This window comes from Heptranchias perlo, chromosome 1 (genome assembly GCF_035084215.1).
Source record: "Heptranchias perlo isolate sHepPer1 chromosome 1, sHepPer1.hap1, whole genome shotgun sequence".
Lineage (NCBI taxonomy): Eukaryota > Metazoa > Chordata > Chondrichthyes > Hexanchiformes > Hexanchidae > Heptranchias > Heptranchias perlo.
In genome coordinates this window covers 5694536-5711671 of record NC_090325.1, presented here as the reverse complement: position 1 = coordinate 5711671, position 17136 = coordinate 5694536, and the positions used below count along the sequence as shown (strand labels likewise).

General features: G+C 50.6%; 1 protein-coding gene across 5 annotated transcripts in view; it reads right to left on the bottom strand.

Annotated features, from left to right (window-relative positions):
* The window catches only part of dysf (dysferlin, limb girdle muscular dystrophy 2B (autosomal recessive)), a 302843-nt gene that overhangs the window by 69189 nt on the left and 216518 nt on the right, over positions 1-17136 (bottom strand). For all 5 annotated transcript variants that reach the window (XM_067979452.1, XM_067979536.1, XM_067979392.1 and 2 more), the window contains exons 33-35: positions 3720-3860; positions 2227-2256; positions 352-375 (exon numbers count right to left, since the gene is read on the bottom strand). In XM_067979452.1, coding sequence (XP_067835553.1) covers positions 352-375; positions 2227-2256; positions 3720-3860 — 195 coding nt within the window. The remainder of the gene's footprint in view (positions 1-351; positions 376-2226; positions 2257-3719; positions 3861-17136) is intronic.

Below are 17136 nucleotides of genomic sequence, written 5' to 3'. Positions count from 1 at the left end.
ATCTTCTATACCTGAGGGAATACAAGCCTAGTCTATGCAACCTGTCCTCACAATTTAACCCTTTCAGCCCCGGTATCATTCTGGTGAATCTGCGCTGCACCCCCTCCAAGGCCAATATATCCTTCCTGACGAAGAGCTTTGTCACCCGGTTAAATAAAAAAAATGAGAAAAGACCATTTGGCCCATCGAATCTGCCGCTTCCATATTCCAAATGACGGACTTTCTCCACTTGTCCAAAATCCTCGCCCTCTTCCCAACTCTCATGTGAATCAAACCCATCTCCTTGCAAAACAGATGGGACACAGTGGAACTGAAAGTGAGAACCATCGGACCGTTTTTTTTTGCCCTTACCTCCTTCAGCGTGCTAAACTCCTCCTTGAGATGGCAACACAGTTCAGATAGTGAGAGATAATGAAAAAAAATGGGTATTAGTGCAAGCAATGAAATGGCTTTCCAACATTCCCAACATGCGATTGCTTTGCCAGTGTCCCGCTCAGGTTCAATTAGAGACAGTTGTGGGCAATGTCGTGAGTTGGCGTAACATACTGACTGGCAGGGTGTCCTCCCATGCTGCCCCTTTTAACCCCCTCGCGGTTGAGTTACGATGCCAGATGTGCTGTCAGCGGAAAGGCAAGGAGTACAAGGCACTTTTGGTTCCTGACCCCTCCCCTCCTCTTGCATTCACCCCTCCACGGCTGCCCGGGCTTCGAGTCCAGAAAGAACTAAATCGATGAAAAAGGGTGAAGAGTACAGAGTAGCAGTATTTTTTTTAGAAAAAAGAAACAGACGAAACAGTCAGAAGGCGGCGGAGGTGAAATTGGACTCGGATGGTAGAGCAAGACGGGCGTTAGCAGATCGGCTGCCCGTCTAGCACCTCACATGATTCTCTTTTCCGTTGACTTCGATGCGGAAGTGGTGCCCGATGCACCATCGCCCCTCTTACACCCAAGACCAGTTTGACCCCCCAAAACCTGCTGAACCATCTTGGAGGGTGAAATTCCTTTCTTCACCAAATATTCCCCAAAAAGGTAAATGTGAGTCGGAAGTGACGGAGTTCAGGAGGGTTCCTGATGTCGTTATAAAAACTGAAGTATGGCAGGTTCCAAGGAGGGTGTCTCATGGGCCTCCAAGAGAACTTTGGGTTGGTGATCACAGTTGAACGGTCCACAGAGATGGAGGTACCAGGGCTGAACTCTCTGAGGGGAACGTAATAAAACATTAGGTGGGCTGTTGTTAGGTAGAATTCCATTTACCCCTTCAGTTGGAAACAGTTAAAATTAATATTATCTGTGCAAAAGAAGCCATTTGAAGAAGCAGATCTCTCATTGATGGGACAGTGTAGGGGGAGCTTTACTCTGTATCTAACCCGTGCTGTACCTGTCCTGGGAGTGTTTGATGGGACAGTGTAGAGGGAGCTTTACACTGTATCTAACCCGTGCTGTACCTGTCCTGGGAGTGTTTGATGGGACAGTGTAGAGGGAGCTTTACTCTGTATCTAACCCGTGCTGTACCTGCCCTGGGAGTGTTTGATGGGACAATGTAGAGGGAGCTTTACTCTGTATCTAACCCGTGCTGTACCTGCCCTGGGAGTGTTTGATGGGACAGTGTAGAGGGAGCTTTACTCTGTATCTAACCTGTGCTGTACCTGTCCTGGGAGTGTTTGATGGGACAGTGTAGAGGGAGCTTTACTCTGTATCTAACCCATGCTGTACCTGTCCTGGGAGTGTTTGATGGGACAGTGTAGAGGGAGCTTTACTCTGTATCTAACCCGTGCTGTACCTGACCCTGGGAGTGTTTGATGGGACAGTGTAGAGGGAGCTTTACTCTGTATCTAACCCGTGCTGTACCTGCCCTGGGAGTGTTTGATGGGACAGTGTAGAGGGAGCTTTACTCTGTATCTAACCCGTGCTATACCTGACCCTGGGAGTGTTTGATGGGACAGTGTAGAGGGAGCTTTACTCTGTATCTAACCCGTGCTATACCTGACCCTGGGAGTGTTTGATGGGACAGTGTAGAGGGAGCTTTACTCTGTATCTAACCCGTGCTGTACCTGACCCTGGGAGTGTTTGATGGGACAGTGTAGAGGGAGCTTTACTCTGTATCTAACCCGTGCTGTACCTGCCCTGGGAGTGTTTGATGGGACAGTGTAGAGGGAGCTTTACTCTGTATCTAACCTGTGCCGGTTAGGTTAAGATTACTCCTGTAATATTGGCCATTCAATCTTACCTCCAAGCCAGGAATACGATGGACTGAACGCTGTGTGAAGAAAGAGGGGAAAGGAACAATTAGTTGAGGGAAGTATCTTTATACTATACACTATAGAAACACTTACAGGCTTTAAATAGCCCGTGTTGTGTAATGCAGCATCTCTCCAATACAGTAACACTCTGTCAGTGTCGGTGAAGCGACTCCTTACAGTGTCTGGACACCTGAACTGACACTAGGATCGGGAAAGGCGAGAATGGGAATGGGAGAGGAAGCCTCGGATCAGTGCGAGTCGAATGTTTAACAGGATGCACTGCAGCAACTCGCCAAGGCTTCTTCGACAGCACCTCCCAAACCCACGACCTCTACCACCTAGAAGGACAAGAGCAGCAGGCACATGGGAACAACACCACCTGCACGTTCCCCTCCAAGTCACACACCATCCCTACTTGGAAATATATCGCCGTTCCTTCATCGTCGCTGGGTCAAAATCCTGGAACTCCCTTCCTAACAGCACTGTGGGAGAACCGTCACCACACGGACTGCAGCGGTTCAAGAAGGCGGCTCACCACCACCTTCTCGAGGGCAATTAGGGATGGGCAATAAATGCTGGCCTCGCCAGCGACGCCCACATCCCATAAATGAATTAAAAAAAAAAATGTGTGGGTGACATTTTGTTTTCTGCTGTTTTAGCAGAGGGACTAATCCGTGTAAAGAAACAGAACATCAGAGGGACGGATTAAGGATTGTTGACAACAGGAATTGCTATGTTATAGAAAGGACAGGACTCCCATTCATTCAGCACCTTTCACAACCTCAGGAAGTCCCGTGAAGTACTTTGTGAAGTGTAGACACTGTTGTAATGTTGTAAACGCGGCAGCCAAATTGCACATAGCAAGATTTGCCTTTACTATTGTACGGTGAAGTTGTTTTTCAAACCTTAGTGTAGACCTGGGTTCTCTATTGCTAGTCCTACCTCTCCCTCCCCTGAATTGAATGTATGGGTGAACTCACACCAAGTTTCGTTCATCCATTACCCTACTGCTCATTGACCTACATTGGCTCCTGGTTCCCGAATGCCTCAAATTTGAAATTCTCATCCTTGTTTTCAAAATCCCTCCACGGCCTCCCCTCTCCCAATCTCCGTAACCTCCTCCAGCCCCACAACCCCCCCGAGATCTCTGCGCTCCTCCAATTCTGGCCTCTTGCGCATCCCCCACTTCCTTCCCTCCACCATCGGCGGCCGTGCCTTCAGCTGCCTCGGCCCTAAGCTCTGGAATTCCCTCCCTAAACCTGCCTACCTCTCTACTTCTCTCTCCTCATTAAAACCTACCTCTTTGACCAAGCTTTTGGTCACCTGTCCTAATATCTCCTTATGCGGCTTGGTGTCAAATTTTGTTTGATGATCGCTCCTGTGAAGCGCCTTGGGACGTTTTACTCCGTTAAAGGTGCTATATAAATGCAAGTTATTGTATGTGCTGAGGTAAGAATGTTTGATTTTACGTTTCACGTACCTTCTCCCTTGGAATGAGTTCAAAGGCAGCCAGAAGCTCACCGGCGTTTCTGTTCCCTCTTCTCACTGGGTACCAGGCAAGCCTGGGAGAGGTTTCCAGGGATGGTTTACAGATACATCGACCCATAAACTCATCAGCACCCTGAGGAGGGGGTAAATGGAAAAAAAACAACACATTCATCTCCTGAATTATCTGATTATCTTTCCATTTTCTGTGCTCCCGCGCTCTCTCGCCGGGGTAGAGCCCGGCAGGTGCCCTCTCGTACATTCAACTCCTCACACATATCGCCATTCTGCATGCTCGTGCCGTAGACCGTTGAGCGTTGGTCAGCGATGAGACCGCGGAGAGCATCACAATCAAGTTTAACCCAACACACACAGTCACTTCCAGCCGAATTCACCTGGACACCGATCGAGAGCAAGTACCCTGATTGATTCCCTGGTTGTTATGGTACTGGACTAGCAACCCAGAGGTCGCGATGGCAAGTTGGGAATTTGAAGTTATTAAATCTGGTGATTTGTGGGCTGGCACCAGATAAAATGGCCATGAAAGTCGCTGGATTATTGTTAAAAAGCCAACTCTTCACTGCTTTTCTGCAGGGTAGTGTAGTGGTTATGTTATTGGAGCTAGTAATCCAGAAGTGTCAGCCTTGGCTCAGTGGGTAGTAGTCTCGCCTCTGAGTCAGAGGTCGTGGGTTCATAGTCCCACTCTAGAGGCTTGAGCATGAACATCTAGGCTGACACTCCAGTGGAGTGCTGCACTGTCCCCCGTCCTATAGCAGGGCCTGGTCTCCAACCGTCATGGCTTTCCCTGTCATTGGGCCAAGACTATACTCTGCTGGGACTGTGTGGTGGTTGGATGTGCAATAACCACCCCATGTTAAAATAATCCATGCACAGGCATCTTCCACCAAGCCATCCTTGGGGACTACCAGAGATATCCAGAGAACATGAGTTCAAATCCCACCATTTTATTATCACTGGCAAAAGAACCAGAGGGGAGATGAGGAGAATTTTTTTTAAGCAGCGAGTTGTGATGATCTGGAATGCGCTGCCTGAAAGGGCGGTGGAAGCAGATTCAATAATAACATTCACAAGAGAATTGGATAAATACCTGAAGGGGAAATATTTGCAGGGGCGATGGGGAAAGAGCAGGGGGAGTGGGATTAATTGGATAGCTCTTTCAAAGGGCCAGCACAGGCACGATGGGCCGAATGACCTCCTTCTGTGCTGTAAGATTTTAAGGGGACCTGCCACCTACGTGTGATGCCAGTCCCACACTACATGGTTGACTCTTAATGCAACTCTCAGGGTACCTAACTACGGGCAATACATGCAGTCTTGCTGGCCATACCCACATCACGAGAATTAATTTAAAATATCCCCCTGCCCTGGTCACACGGGGGCCAGCTGTACTCCCCAATGCCCTGCCCCACCAAGTATCCGCTTCCTCAGCACAGGCCAAGGATCAAATTCGAGACCGTCCTGGTGTCTGCAACTTAGGACAAACTAGGCTAGTGTATATAGTCCATGAGACGATTGAATGCCCTCTATGTATATGGTTTAATTATTAACCAGCAGCAGCACTTCATTACATTAATATCATGATAGAACTTTCACGGTGCCTCTGTGTTGCCTCGGCATCGAGCATAAAACTTTGTGCCAAACGTCAATGTTTCCTCAGCAGCAAATCAATTTTTATTGCACTGACCTCAGATATGTAATAAAACGCTGATATACTCCACTTATACTGCATCAATACTGAGAAACATTGCACTAATACTGGGACATACTCCTTTAAACACACTCCTTCAATACCGGGACATACTCCTTTAATACTGGGACATACTCCTTTAATACTGGGACAGACTCCTTTAATACTGGGACACACTCCTTTAATACTGGGACATACTCCTTTAATACTGGGACAGACTCCTTTAATACTGGGACATACTCCTTTAATACTGGGACAGACTCCTTTAATACTGGGACACACTCCTTTAATACTGGGACATACTCCTTTAATACTGGGACAGACTCCTTTAATACTGGGACAGACTCCTTTAATACTGGGACAGACTCCTTTAATACTGGGACACACTCCTTTAATACTGGGACACACTCCTTCAATACCGGGACATACTCCTTTAATACTGGGACATACTCCTTTAATACTGGGACATACTCCTTTAATACTGGGACAGACTCCTTTAATACTGGGACATACTCCTTTAATACTGGGACAGACTCCTTTAATACTGGGACATACTCCTTCAATACTGGGACTCACTCCTTTAATACTGGGACACACTCCTTTAATACTGGGACATATTCCTTTAATACTGGGACAGACTCCTTTAATACTGGGACATACTGCTTTAAACACACTCCTTCAATACCGGGACATACTCCTTTAATACTGGAACACACTCCTTTAATACTGGGACACACTCCTTTAATACTGGGACACACTCCTTTAATACTGGGACATACTCCTTTAAACATACTCCTTTAATGCAGGGGCATACTCCTTAAATACTGGGACAGACTCCTTTAATACTGGGACACACTCCTTTAATACTGGGACTCACTCCTTTAATACTGGGACATACTCCTTTAAACACACTCCTTTAATACTGGGACTCACTCCTTTAATACTGGGACATACTCCTTTAAACATACTCCTTTAATGCAGGGGCATAATCCTTTAATACTGGGACAGACTCCTTTAATACTGGGACAGACTCCTTTAATACTGGGACAGACTCCTTTAATACTGGGACACACTCCTTTAATACTGGGACAGACTCCTTTAATACTGGGACAGACTCCTTTAATACTGGGACACACTCCTATAATACTGGGACACACTCCTTTAATACTGGGACAGACTCCTTTAATACTGGGACAGACTCCTTTAATACTGGGACCGACTCCTTTAATACTGGGACACACTCCTTTAATACTGGGACACACTCCTTTAATACTGGGACACACTCCTTTAATGCAGGGGCATAATCCTTTAATACTGGGACAGACTCCTTTAATACTGGGACAGACTCCTTTAATACTGGGACACACTCCTTTAATACTGGGACACACTCCTTTAATACTGGGACACACTCCTTTAATACTGGGACACACTCCTTTAATACTGGGACACACTCCTTTAATACTGGGACAGACTCCTTTAATACTGGGACACACTCCTTTAATACTGGGACACACTCCTTTAATACTGGGACACACTCCTTTAATACTGGGACACACTCCTTTAATACTGGGACAGACTCCTTTAATACTGGGACAGACTCCTTTAATACTGGGACAGACTCCTTTAACACTGGGACACACTCCTTTAATACTGGGACATACTCCTTTAATACTGGGACATACTCCTTTAAACATACTCCTTTAATGCAGGGGCATACTCCTTTAATACTGGGACAGACTCCTTTAATACTGGGACAGACTCCTTTAATACTGGGACAGACTCCTTTAACACTGGGACATACTCCTTTAACACTGGGACATACTCCTTTAATACTGGGATACACTCCTTTAATACTGGGACAGACTCCTTTAATACTGGGACAGACTCCTTTAACACTGGGACAGACTCCTTTAATACTGGAACATACTCCTTTAATACTGGGACAGACTCCTTTAATACTGGGACTCACTCCTTTAATACTGGGAAACACTCCTTTAATACTGGGACTCACTCCTTTAATACTGGGACACACTCCTTTAATACTGGGGCACACTCCTTTAATACTGGGGCACACTCCTTTAATACTGGGGCACACTCCTTTAATACTGGGACAGACTCCTTTAATACTGGGACACACTCCTTTAATACTGGGACACACTCCTTTAATACTGGGACACACTCCTTTAATACTGGGACATACTCCTTTAATACTGGGACACACTCCTTTAATACTGGGACAGACTCCTTTAATACTGGGACACACTCCTTTAATACTGGGACAGACTCCTTTAATACTGGGACACACTCCTTTAATACTGGGACACACTCCTTTAATACTGGGACAGACTCCTTTAATACTGGGACACACTCCTTTAATACTGGGACATACTCCTTTAATACTGGGACACACTCCTTTAATACTGGGACACACTCCTTTAATACTGGGACACACTCCTTTAATACTGGGACTCACTCCTTTAATACTGGGACTCACTCCTTTAATACTGGGACACACTCCTTTAATACTGGGACTCACTCCTTTAATACTGGGACTCACTCCTTTAATACTGGGACTCACTCCTTTAATACTGGGACTCACTCCTTTAATACTGGGACTCACTCCTTTAATACTGGGACACACTCCTTTAATACTGGGACTCACTCCTTTAATACTGGGACTCACTCCTTTAATACTGTGACATACTCCTTTAATACTGTGGCATACTCCCTTAATACTGTGACACACTCCTTTAATACTGGGACTCACTCCTTTAATACTGGGACACACTCCTTTAATACTGGGACACACTCCTTTAATACTGTGACACACTCCTTTATTACTGTGACACACTCCTTTAATACTGGGACAGACTCCTTTAATACTGTGACACACTCCTTTAATACTGGGACACACTCCTTTAATACTGTGACACACTCCTTTAATACTGTGACACACTCCTTTAATACTGGGACAGACTCCTTTAATACTGTGACACACTCCTTTAATACTGGGACAGACTCCTTTAATACTGGGACAGACTCCTTTAATACTGTGACACACTCCTTTAATACTGGGACACACTCCTTTAATACTGTGACATACTCCTTTAATACTGTGACACACTCCTTTAATACTGTGACACACTCCTTTAATACTGTGACACACTCCTTTAATACTGGGACAGACTCCTTTAATACTGTGACACACTCCTTTAATACTGGGACACACTCCTTTAATACTGGGACACACTCCTTTAACACTGGGACATACTCCTTTAATACTGTGACACACTCCTTTAATACTGGGACAGACTCCTTTAATACTGGGACACACTCCTTTAATACTGGGACAGACTCCTTTAATACTGGGACACACTCCTTTAATACTGGGACACACTCCTTTAATACTGGGACACACTCCTTTAATACTGGGACAGACTCCTTTAATACTGGGACACACTCCTTTAATACTGGGACATACTCCTTTAATACTGGGACACACTCCTTTAATACTGGGACACACTCCTTTAATACTGGGACACACTCCTTTAATACTGGGACACACTCCTTTAATACTGGGACTCACTCCTTTAATACTGGGACACACTCCTTTAATACTGGGACTCACTCCTTTAATACTGGGACTCACTCCTTTAATACTGGGACTCACTCCTTTAATACTGGGACAGACTCCTTTAATACTGGGACTCACTCCTTTAATACTGGGACTCACTCCTTTAATACTGTGACATACTCCTTTAATACTGTGGCATACTCCCTTAATACTGTGACACACTCCTTTAATACTGGGACTCACTCCTTTAATACTGGGACACACTCCTTTAATACTGGGACACACTCCTTTAATACTGGGACACACTCCTTTAATACTGTGACACACTCCTTTAATACTGTGACACACTCCTTTATTACTGTGACACACTCCTTTAATACTGGGACAGACTCCTTTAATACTGTGACACACTCCTTTAATACTGGGACACACTCCTTTAATACTGTGACACACTCCTTTAATACTGTGACACACTCCTTTAATACTGGGACAGACTCCTTTAATACTGTGACACACTCCTTTAATACTGGGACAGACTCCTTTAATACTGGGACAGACTCCTTTAATACTGGGACACACTCCTTTAATACTGGGACACACTCCTTTAATACTGTGACATACTCCTTTAATACTGTGACACACTCCTTTAATACTGTGACACACTCCTTTAATACTGGGACAGACTCCTTTAATACTGTGACACACTCCTTTAATACTGGGACAGACTCCTTTAATACTGTGACACACTCCTTTAATACTGGGACACACTCCTTTAATACTGGGACACACTCCTTTAACACTGGGACATACTCCTTTAATACTGTGACATACTCCACTGGTACCATGAAATATTCCTCCAATATTGTGATATATCTGATAACCGATATCCTCAAATGATATTTTGGGCTGTGTTTCCATGTACTACATTAACTCTCCCTTATTCCTTCCATGATTGTTCATCATGCTGTACTCTGCAACATATTCCATGACCTCCTTGTTCCCCATTAACTGTACATCACAGGAACAAGAGGAGGCCACTCAGCACCTCGAGCCTGCTCTGCTGTTCAATCAGATCATGGCTGATCTGTACCTCAACCCCATTTACCCGTCTTTACTCCATGTCCCTTCATGTCCTTACCCAACAAAAATCCATCGATCTCAGTCTGGAAATTTTCAATGGACTCCCAGCATCCACAGCCTTTTGGGGGAGAGAGTGTTCTAGATTTCCACTATCCTTTGTGTGAAGAAATGTTTTCTGATTTCACTCTTGAACGGCCTGGCTCTAATTTTAAGATTGTGCCCCCTTGTTCAGTATTACCTTTAGGTCTGTTGACTGTCATGAGGGACCATCACGGACTCTTTCTGTGTAGATCCATTAACTGCTATACTGTCCACCAACTCGTCACACAAACCCCATTAAATCTTCGATATTCTTCACCAGCCTTTCATTGGGTTTCAACAACTGTTCAACCGATTAATATTTTGCAGTAATCGACTTGTTCCAATATTCTTCATGAACTGTTACATGAACTGGGACTAATTGGAAAACTCTTTCAAAGAGACGGCACGGGTATGATGGGCTGAATGGCCTCCTTTTGTGCTGTGTGATTCTATGATTCATATCGGCTCATCCTTGCCCCATTGACTATTCAACACATCTCACTCAATTTTCATCAATCTCGACTAATTTTTCTTGGGATTGCAGTAATGTTTATCATATGGCACCAGGTGCTGGAGTGGTGAGTGTGTGGAGAGTGAGGGGAGTGTGGGGGGAGTGTGAGGGGAGTGTGAGGGGAGTGTGGGGGGAGTGTGAGGGGAGAGTGCGGGAGAGTGTGAGGGGAGTGTGCAGGAGAGTGTGAGGGGAGTGTGCGGGGGAGTGTGAGGGGAGAGTGCGGGGGAGTGTGAGGGGAGAGTGCGGGGGAGTGTGAGGGGAGAGTGCGGGAGAGTGTGAGGGGAGTGTGCAGGAGAGTGTGAGGGGAGTGTGTGGGGGAGTGTGGGGGAGTGTGATGGGAGAGTGCGGGGGAGTGTGAGGGGAGTGTGCGGGAGAGTGTGAGGGGAGTGTGTGGGGGAGTGTGAGGGGAGAGTGAGGGGAGAGTGCGGGAGAGTGTGAGGGGAGAGTGCGGGAGAGTGTGAGGGGAGTGTGTGGGGGAGTGTGAGGGGAGAGTGCGGGAGAGTGTGAGGGGAGTGTGAGGGGAGAGTGCGGGAGAGTGTGAGGGGAGTGTGTGGGGGAGTGTGAGGGGAGAGTGCGGGAGAGTGTGAGGGGAGTGTGAGGGGAGAGTGCGGGAGAGTGTGAGGGGAGTGTGTGGGGGAGTGTGAGGGGAGAGTGCGGGAGAGTGTGAGGGGAGTGTGTGGGGGAGTGTGAGGGGAGAGTGCGGGAGAGTGTGAGGGGAGTGTGTGGGGGAGTGTGAGGGGAGAGTGCGGGAGAGTGTGAGGGGAGTGTGAGGGGAGAGTGTGAGGGGAGTGTGAGGGGAGTGTGAGGGGAGTGTGGGGGGAGAGTGCGGGAGAGTGTGAGGGGAGTGTGTGGGGGAGTGTGAGGGGAGAGTGCGGGAGAGTGTGAGGGGAGTGTGAGGGGAGAGTGCGGGAGAGTGTGAGGGGAGTGTGTGGGGGAGTGTGAGGGGAGAGTGCGGGATAGTGTGAGGGGAGTGTGTGGGGGAGTGTGAGGGGAGAGTGTGAGGGGAGAGTGAGGGGAGAGTGTGGGGGGCAAGAGTGCGGGGGAGTGTGAGGGGAGAGTGGGGGGAGTGTGAGGGGAGTGTGGGGGGAGAGTGCGGGGGAGTGTGAGGGGAGAGTGCGGGGGAGTGTGAGGGGAGTGTGGGGGGAGTGTGAGGGGAGTGTGGGGGGAGAGTGTGGGGGAGTGTGTGGGGAGTGTGAGGGGAGTGTGTGGGGGAGAGTGTGGGGGAGTGTGAGGGGAGTGTGAGGGGAGTGTGTGGGGGAGTGTGAGGGGAGTGTGAGGGGAGTGTGAGGGGAGTGTGTGGGGGAGTGTGTGGGGGAGTATGGGGGGAGTGTGTGGGGGAGTGTGAGGGGAGTGTGAGGGGAGTGTGAGGGGAGTGTGTGGGGGAGTGTGAGGGGAGTATGGGGGGAGTGTGTGGGGGAGTGTGAGGGGAGTGTGAGGGGAGAGTGTGAGGGGAGTGTGAGGGGAGTGTGAGGGGAGTGTGTGGGGGAGTGTGTGGGGGAGTATGGGGGGAGTGTGTGGGGGAGTGTGAGGGGAGTGTGAGGGGAGTGTGAGGGGAGTGTGTGGGGGAGTGTGAGGGGAGTATGGGGGGAGTGTGTGGGGGAGTGTGAGGGGAGTGTGAGGGGAGAGTGTGAGGGGAGTGTGAGGGGAGTGTGAGGGGAGTGTGTGGGGGAGTGTGAGGGGAGTGTGTGGTGGGGAGTGTGAGGGGAGTGTGGGGGGAGAGTGCGGGGGAGTGTGAGGGGAGTGTGAGGGGGGTGTGTGGGGGAGTGTGAGGGGAGTGTGTGGGGGAGTGTGAGGGGAGTGTGGGGGGAGAGTGTGGGGGAGTGTGAGGGGAGTGTGAGGGGAGTGTGTGGGGGAGTGTGAGGGGAGTGTGTGGGGGGGAGTGTGAGGGGAGTGTGTGGGGGAGTGTGGGGGGAGAGTGCGGGGGAGTGTGAGGGGAGTGTGAGGGGAGTGTGTGGGGGAGTGTGAGGGGAGAGTGGGGGGAGTGTGAGGGGAGTGTGGGGGGAGAGTGTGGGGGAGTGTGAGGGGAGAGTGAGGGGAGTGTAAGGGGAGTGTGGGGGGAGAGTGCGGGGGAGTGTGAGGGGAGTGTGAGGGGAGAGTGGGGGGAGTGTAAGGGGAGTGTGGGGGGAGAGTGCGGGGGAGTGTGAGGGGAGTGTGGGGGGAGTGTGGGGGGAGAGTGTGGGGGAGTGTGAGGGGAGTGTGAGGGGAGTGTGTGGGGGAGTGTGAGGGGAGTGTGTGGGGGAGTGTGAGGGGAGTGTGAGGGGAGTGTGTGGGGGAGTGTGAGGGGAGTGTGTGGGGGGGAGTGAGGGGAGTGTGTGGGGGAGTGTGAGGGGAGTGTGGGGGGAGAGTGTGAGGGGAGTGTGAGGGGAGAGTGGGGGGAGTGTAAGGGGAGTGTGGGGGGAGAGTGCGGGGGAGTGTGAGGGGAGTGTGTGGGGGAGTGTGAGGGGAGTGTGTGGGGGAGTGTGAGGGGAGTGTGGGGGGAGAGTGTGGGGGAGTGTGAGGGGAGTGTGGGGGGAGAGTGTGAGGGGAGTGTGAGGGGAGAGTGGGGGGAGTGTAAGGGGAGTGTGGGGGGAGAGTGCGAGGGAGTGTGAGGGGAGTGTGGGGGGAGAGTGCGGGGGAGTGTGAGGGGAGTGTGGGGGGAGAGTGTGGGGGAGTGTGAGGGGAGTGTGAGGGGAGTGTGTGGGGGAGTGTGAGGGGAGTGTGTGGGGGAGTGTGAGGGGAGTGTGAGGGGAGTGTGTGGGGGAGTGTGAGGGGAGTGTGTGGGGGGGAGTGTGAGGGGAGTGTGGGGGGAGTGTGAGGGGAGTGTGTGGGGAGTGTGAGGGGAGTGTGTGGGGGGGAGTGTGAGGGGGAGTGTGAGGGGAGTGTGAGGGGAGAGTGCGGGGGAGTGTGAGGGGAGTGTGAGGGGAGTGTGAGGGGAGTGTGTGGGGAGTGTGAGGGGAGTGTGTGGGGGGGAGTGTGAGGGGGAGTGTGAGGGGAGTGTGTGGGGGAGAGTGTGGGGGAGTGTGAGGGGAGTGTGAGGGGAGTGTGTGGGGGAGTGTGAGGGGAGTGTGTGGGGGGGAGTGTGAGGGGAGTGTGTGGGGGAGTGTGGGGGGAGAGTGCGGGGGAGTGTGAGGGGAGTGTGTGGGCGAGTGTGAGGGGAGTGTGTGGGGGGGAGTGTGAGGGGAGTGTGTAGGGGAGTGTGAGGGGAGTGTGAGGGGAGTGTGGGGGGAGAATGTGTCGGGGGGGGGGAGTGTGTTGGGGGGGGGAGTGTGTGGGGAGGGGGGAGTTTGGTGGAGGGGGGAGTGTCGGGGGGAGTTTGGTGGAGGGGGAGTCTGGGGGGGAGTGGAGGGGGGAGTATGTCGGGGGGAGTTTGGTGGAGGGGGGAGTATGTCGGGGGGAGTTTGGTGGAGGGGGAGTCTGGGGGGGGAGTGGAGGGGGGAGTATGTCGGGGGGAGTTTGGTGGAGGGGGGGTCTGGGGGGGAGTGGAGGGGGGAGTGTCGGGGGGAGTTTGGTGGAGGGGGGGTCTGGGGGGGAGTGGAGGGGGGAGTATGTCGGGGGGAGTTTGGTGGAGGGGGGGTCTGGGGGGGAGTGGAGGGGGGAGTATGTCAGGGGGAGTTTGGTGGAGGGGGGGTCTGGGGGGGAGTGGAGGGGGGAGTGTCGGGGGGAGTTTGGTGGAGGGGGGTCTGTGCTGATTCCCTTCAGGTCGACAGGGTGATCCTTTATTCTAACCGATGACACGGCCCAGTGCCCCGACTGCTCGAATCTGCTTCATTGTCCGCCTACAACCTGTGCTGTACCAACATTGAGCTTCTGTCAAAAGGAACATCGAGAAGTTTGCCAACCATCCCTCGGCTAAATACTCTGCGTCGGAGAATTCGCAAAATGTAAAGAAATAACATCGAGATTATTTTTTTTCTCAAGAAATTCTTCCACACGTCAAGTGGCCAAATCGGTGCCAATACCCCAAAAATATTTTTTAAATAAGTATGAACACTGACATCCCAGAATGTGAATTCATTGGCTGCGATGCTATTAAAAATATTTTTAACAGCTGATCCAACACAACCTTTTTTTTTTATTCCTGGTTTGATCGAACAGCTTAAAATGTCATTTGCAAGTCTGCTGAGCATGTGGCTCGAGCTCCCCTCGGTGGATTGGTTGTGAACCACACTGCCAAGTGTGGAATGAAAGAGCTTGCATTTATGTGGGGTCTTCCACGACGTCAGGACGTCCCAAAGCGCTTTACAGCCAATGAAGTACTTTTTGAAGGGTCGTCACTGTTGTAAAATGGGAAACGAGGCAGCCAATTTGAGCTCAGCAAGGTCCCACAATCAGCAGTGTGGTAATGACCTATTTTAATGATGTTGGTTGAGGGATAAATAATGGACAGGACACCGGGGAGAACTCTCCCCCGCTCCTCTTTTTAAATAGAGCCGTGGGATCTTTTACATCCGCCCGAGAGGGCAGACGGGGCCTCGGTTTAATGTCTCATCCGAAAGGCAGCACCTCCGACGGTGCAGCGCTCCCTCAGAACTGTACTCGAGTATCAGCATGGATTGTGGAGATCAAGTCTCTGGAGTGGGACTTGAACCCACGACCTTCGTGACTCAGAGGCGATGCTGACACGCACCAAGCTGCGAGGATCGAAAATTGGGACGCGTTCAGCCCATTTCTCGATGTCGCCCGAGAGATATTCTGCATCGGGCGTTCGGTCCCATTTCTCGGGCGTCCCTGGTGGCCACCTAAAACAGGCGTCAGGCCCCTTCCATTCATAAATGAGGGGCCTGAGGCCTGTTTCAGGCCCCTTTGCTGGCATCGGTTGGTGGTGAGCGAAACAGGAGCTGAGTTCCCTCCACCGCCACCGACCCCACAGCGCTCGCGATCGGCCCCCCCGCCACCCGTCACCGCTCCGGCCCCCCACCTCGGGCCGACCTTCGGGCTGCTGCCGCTGAGCCAAGCAGCTCCCATGTTCACGCACGAGAGAATAGCAAAACTAAAAGCGCAGGGAATTGGAGATACCCCTGTGACGTAGGTCGGTAATTGGCTGGAAAGGCAGGAGACAGAGAGTAGGGATAAAGGATTCGCTCTCTGATTGACGGGATGTGACAAGTGGTGTTTCCCCAGGGATCTGGACTGGAGCCTCAGCTTTTCGCCATATTTATCGATGACTTGGATAAAGGAATAGAGAGTTGTATATCCAAGTTTGCAGATGACACTCAGCTAGGAGGCACAGTAAGTTGTGTAGATGGGAACAGGAAGCCGCAAAGGGACGTAGACAGACTACGCGAGTGGGCAAAACTTTGGAAGAAGGAGTTCAATGTGGGAAAGTGTGAGGTCATCCACCTTGGATCTGTGAAAGACAAATCGGAGTATATTTAAAATCGAGGCGTTCCCGGACCGGGAGTCGATGTAGGTCAGTGAGCGCAGGGGGTGATGGGTGAACGGGACTTGGTGCGAGTTAGGATACGGGCAGTAGAGTTTTGGATGAGCTCAAGTTTACGGAGGGTGGAAGATGGGAGGCCGGCCAGGGGAGCATTGGAATAGGCAAGTCTAGAGGTAACAGAGGCAGGGATGAGGGTTTCAGCAACAGATGAGCTGAGGCAGGGGCGATGTTACGGAGGTGGAAGTAGGCGGTCTTGATGATGGAGCGGATATGGGGTCAGAAGCTCATCTCAGGATCAAATAGGACACCGAGGTTGTGAACGGTCTGGTTCAGCCTCAGACAGTGGGCGGAGAGAGGGATGGAGTCGGTGGCGAGGGAACGGAGTTTGGGGAGGGGACCGAAGACAATGGGATCGGTCTTCCCAATATTTAGTTGGAGGAAATTTTTGCTCGTCCAGTACTGGATGTCGGACAAGCAGTGTGACAAATGAGAGACAGTGGAGGGGGCGAGGGAGGTGGTGGTGAGGTAGAGCTGGGTGTCGTCAGTGTACATGTGGAATCTGACGTTGTGTTTTTAGATGATGTCGCCGAGGGGCAGCCTGTAGATGAGAAATAGGAGGGGGACAAGGATAGATCCTCGGGGAACTCCAGAGATTACGGTGCGGGAGTGGGAAGAGAAGCCATTGCAGGAGATTCTCTGGCTATGATTGGATAGATAAGAATGGAACCAGGAGAGGGCAGTCCCACCCAGCTGGACAATGGAGGAGAGGTGATGGAGGAGGATGGTGTGGTCAACTGTGTCAAAGGCTGCAGACAGGTGGAGAAGGATGAGGAGGGATAGTTTACCACGGTCACAGTCACATAGGATGTCATTTGTGACATTTTTGTTTTCAAATCCCTCCATGGCCTTGTCCCTCCCTATCTCTGTAACCTCCTCCAGCCTTACAAACCACCAAGATCTCTGCACTCCTCCAATTCTGGCCTCTTGCTCATCCCTGATTTTCATCGCTCCACCATTGGCGGCCGTGCCTTCAGCAGCCTGGACCCTAAACTCTGGAATTCCCTCCCTAAACCTCTCCGTCTCTCCACCTCTCTCTCTC